Source organism: Monopterus albus, unplaced genomic scaffold, assembly GCF_001952655.1.
Source record: "Monopterus albus unplaced genomic scaffold, M_albus_1.0 scaffold117.1, whole genome shotgun sequence".
NCBI lineage: Eukaryota > Metazoa > Chordata > Actinopteri > Synbranchiformes > Synbranchidae > Monopterus > Monopterus albus.
The window spans coordinates 748,300-751,208 of NW_018127997.1; the positions used below are offsets into that span (position 1 = coordinate 748,300).

Below are 2,909 nucleotides of genomic sequence, written 5' to 3' on the forward strand. Positions count from 1 at the left end.
CCTCAATTTTGAATGGAGCCTGGGGGGTTTATATCGCTGTCAAAACTCGCGGCAAAATCCAAACCACTACCTGAATCAATCACGTGGTACAGCCGGGCAGCGAGGCTTCGGACGTCATCATTTTCAGCTCCTCTCCTAAATGACGCAAGCCTCAATACGCGCATCGCGGAAACACCCCCTCCCCTACTCGGCACACGCTTCGAAGCCTCGATACGGAACGTCACATCACTACAGACCACTATTTCCTCCGAACCTTGTCACATTTCAACCCTTCCAGACAGGTCAATGCACAGTCACCAGTTGTCTCCATCTCATCACCTTTCTGCCTGTGTTTCTTCAGTAGCCACCATCGCCCACCAACCAGCCCAGAAGTGACCCCGCGACGCAGCTCAGCCCACCTCATTCCTACTCTTCATTCCTCTACTCCTGCTGCTGGTCGACACCCGGTTCCCCCTTTCATCATCATCTACTGACTTATTGTTTATCACCATATTGCACTGTATTGTAATAAATCACTGCTTGCACTGAAGTCAGCTACCTGGGTCCGCCTCTCCTTCGCTCGCTCACTTCTGTGTGCGAGCGTTCCTTAACAGTTACGAGAGCTGATACTTCGGTACGAGGTCAATACCAAAAATCTGAAAATGTGATGGTACTTCTTTTCTATGGTACTGAAGGTACCTTGCCCAGACATAACCTTAAACATTACTTGTCTAACCTGTACCCTTACTCTGCTTTTAACCTAAACCTAACCTCATCTTAACATTAAACAGTCATCACCCTAAAATGCAGTGATTTACAAGGTGTGGACCAGCATCTGGTCCCCACAGGGAAGGCCGAGTCTCCTCAATTTGAATGTGTAAACAGGTTTCAATCCCCGCAGTGTGAGTAATACCAGACATGTGCCAACACACGCACACACCAAAACAAACAATATAGTGGTACTATTCGATTTCAGGCAATTCCAATCATGAATTAGAAACTTTTGAAAAATGACAGATTCAATACAAAATGAGTTTTAAGTGAAAAATACTGTACAAAGTTTTAGATTATTTCTGCCACATATCAGTATTTAGTATCCTGCCTTGAGACAGTAGTATCCAATAATGCAGAAAAAGGAGATGACAGTGTGCAGGACAGCCAGAATCCGTAGCATGGGCTCCATGTATCCGCTGCTCTCCTCTAGGACAAAACGAACCATGGCAGGCTTTAAGGGCTCCCCAGTCATATCCATCAACTCCTCCTTTGTCTCCTCTGCTTCTCCACCCAGGGAATCCCACTGAACGCTGCTGTCTGGTTGACTTCTGGTGTACAATACTTTCCTTTCCTTCTCCGCAACCACAGATGAGGATGTGGAAACCTGGTAGGGACAATTCATCAATCCTTAAATTTTACAACCTCTGTCAAGCTTAGAATGTTCAAGGTTTTTGTAGAATGTGCATTCATTATAAAAAGCTCCTGCCCTAAACCTTACAATATACAGTGAAAGGAAACAAGACAAAAACCAGAATAATGTGAATTGATCCACTGTAATAGTCCAGAATACATACAACTTCTTAATTTTTTTTTTTTTTTTTTGCAAAGAAACTTTCCAGGAGGAGTTAATTGTTACTTTTTAAAATGTTTGTCCACACTTTATGTATTTATTGCTACAACGTCTATTGCCATGTGTTATTTTGCACTGTTTGTCCCCAAAACCTATTATTTGAAGTGCAAAAGCAAACCAGGCACGGTATGTGGGAAATTAAAGCTGCACTTGTTCATCTTTGGGCAGCACCAGAACAGGCTGTAAACACACTATTAACATATCTGTTACTGTATAACGCTGAGCAACATTAGCATTTACATGGAGTCATTTTTATAGCTACCTAAAGAATCTAAAGTGGGAAAATAATTATTTGATCCCCTGCTGATTTCGTAGGTTTGCCCACTTACAAAGAAATGAAGGGTCTATAATTTTTTATCATAGGTTTATTCTAAAGTACAGAAACAGAATGTCAACACAAAATCCCCCAAAAAGCACATGATACAAATGTTATAAACTGGAGATCATTCACAAGCTCCTCCTGTGTAGTTCTGGGATGATCCCCCACTTTTCTCATGATCATCCTTACCCCATGAGGTGAAATCTTGCATGGAGTTGCATTTCAGTGAGTAAAATAAGTATTTAATCCCCAAGCAAAACATGACTTAGTACCTGGTGGAGAAACCCGTTTTGGCAAGCACAGAGGTAAGATGTTTCTTGTAGCTGGTCAGCAGGTTTGTGCACATCTCAGGAGCGATTTTGGTGCACTCTTCTTTAGAGATCTTCTCTAAATCCTTAAAGTTTATTGGCTGTTGTTTGCCAGCAACTTGAAGTTTCAGCCCCCTTCATAGATTTTCCATAGGATTAAGGTCTGGAGACTGGCTAGGCCACTCCATGACCTTAATGCCTTAATCCTTTCTCCCAATCCTTCTCTGAATCATTTAGATGTTCACTGGCAAACTTCAGATGGACCTGTAGATGTGCCTTCTTGAGGAGTGGGACCTTAGGGGTGCTGCAGGATTTCAATCCATGGTGGCGTACTGTTTTACCAATGGTTTGTTTGGTGACTGTGGTCCCAACTGCCTTGAGATCATTCACAAGCTCCTCCTGTGTAGTTCTGGGATGATCCCTCACTTTTCTCATGATCATCCTTACCCCATGAGGTGAAATCTTGCATGGAGCTCCAGACCGAGGGCGACTGATGGTCAGTTTGTATTTCTTCCATTTGTGAATAACTACTCCAACAGTTGTCTCCTTCTCACCAAGCTTCTTGCTGATGGTCTTGAAGCCCATTACAGCCTTGTGCAGGTCTACAATCTTGTACCTTTCCTTTGACAGCTCTTTGGTCTTGCCCATGGTGGTGAGGTTTGAATGGAAGATAGATAAA

General features: G+C 43.0%; 1 protein-coding gene across 7 annotated transcripts in view; it reads right to left on the minus strand.

Moving 5' to 3' along the window:
- The window catches only part of ryr2a (ryanodine receptor 2a (cardiac)), a 252,899-nt gene that overhangs the window by 21,866 nt on the left and 228,124 nt on the right, over positions 1-2,909 (minus strand). For all 7 annotated transcript variants that reach the window (XM_020611714.1, XM_020611710.1, XM_020611711.1 and 4 more), the window contains one exon: positions 1,082-1,357. In XM_020611714.1, the coding sequence (XP_020467370.1) occupies positions 1,082-1,357 (276 nt within the window). The remainder of the gene's footprint in view (positions 1-1,081; positions 1,358-2,909) is intronic.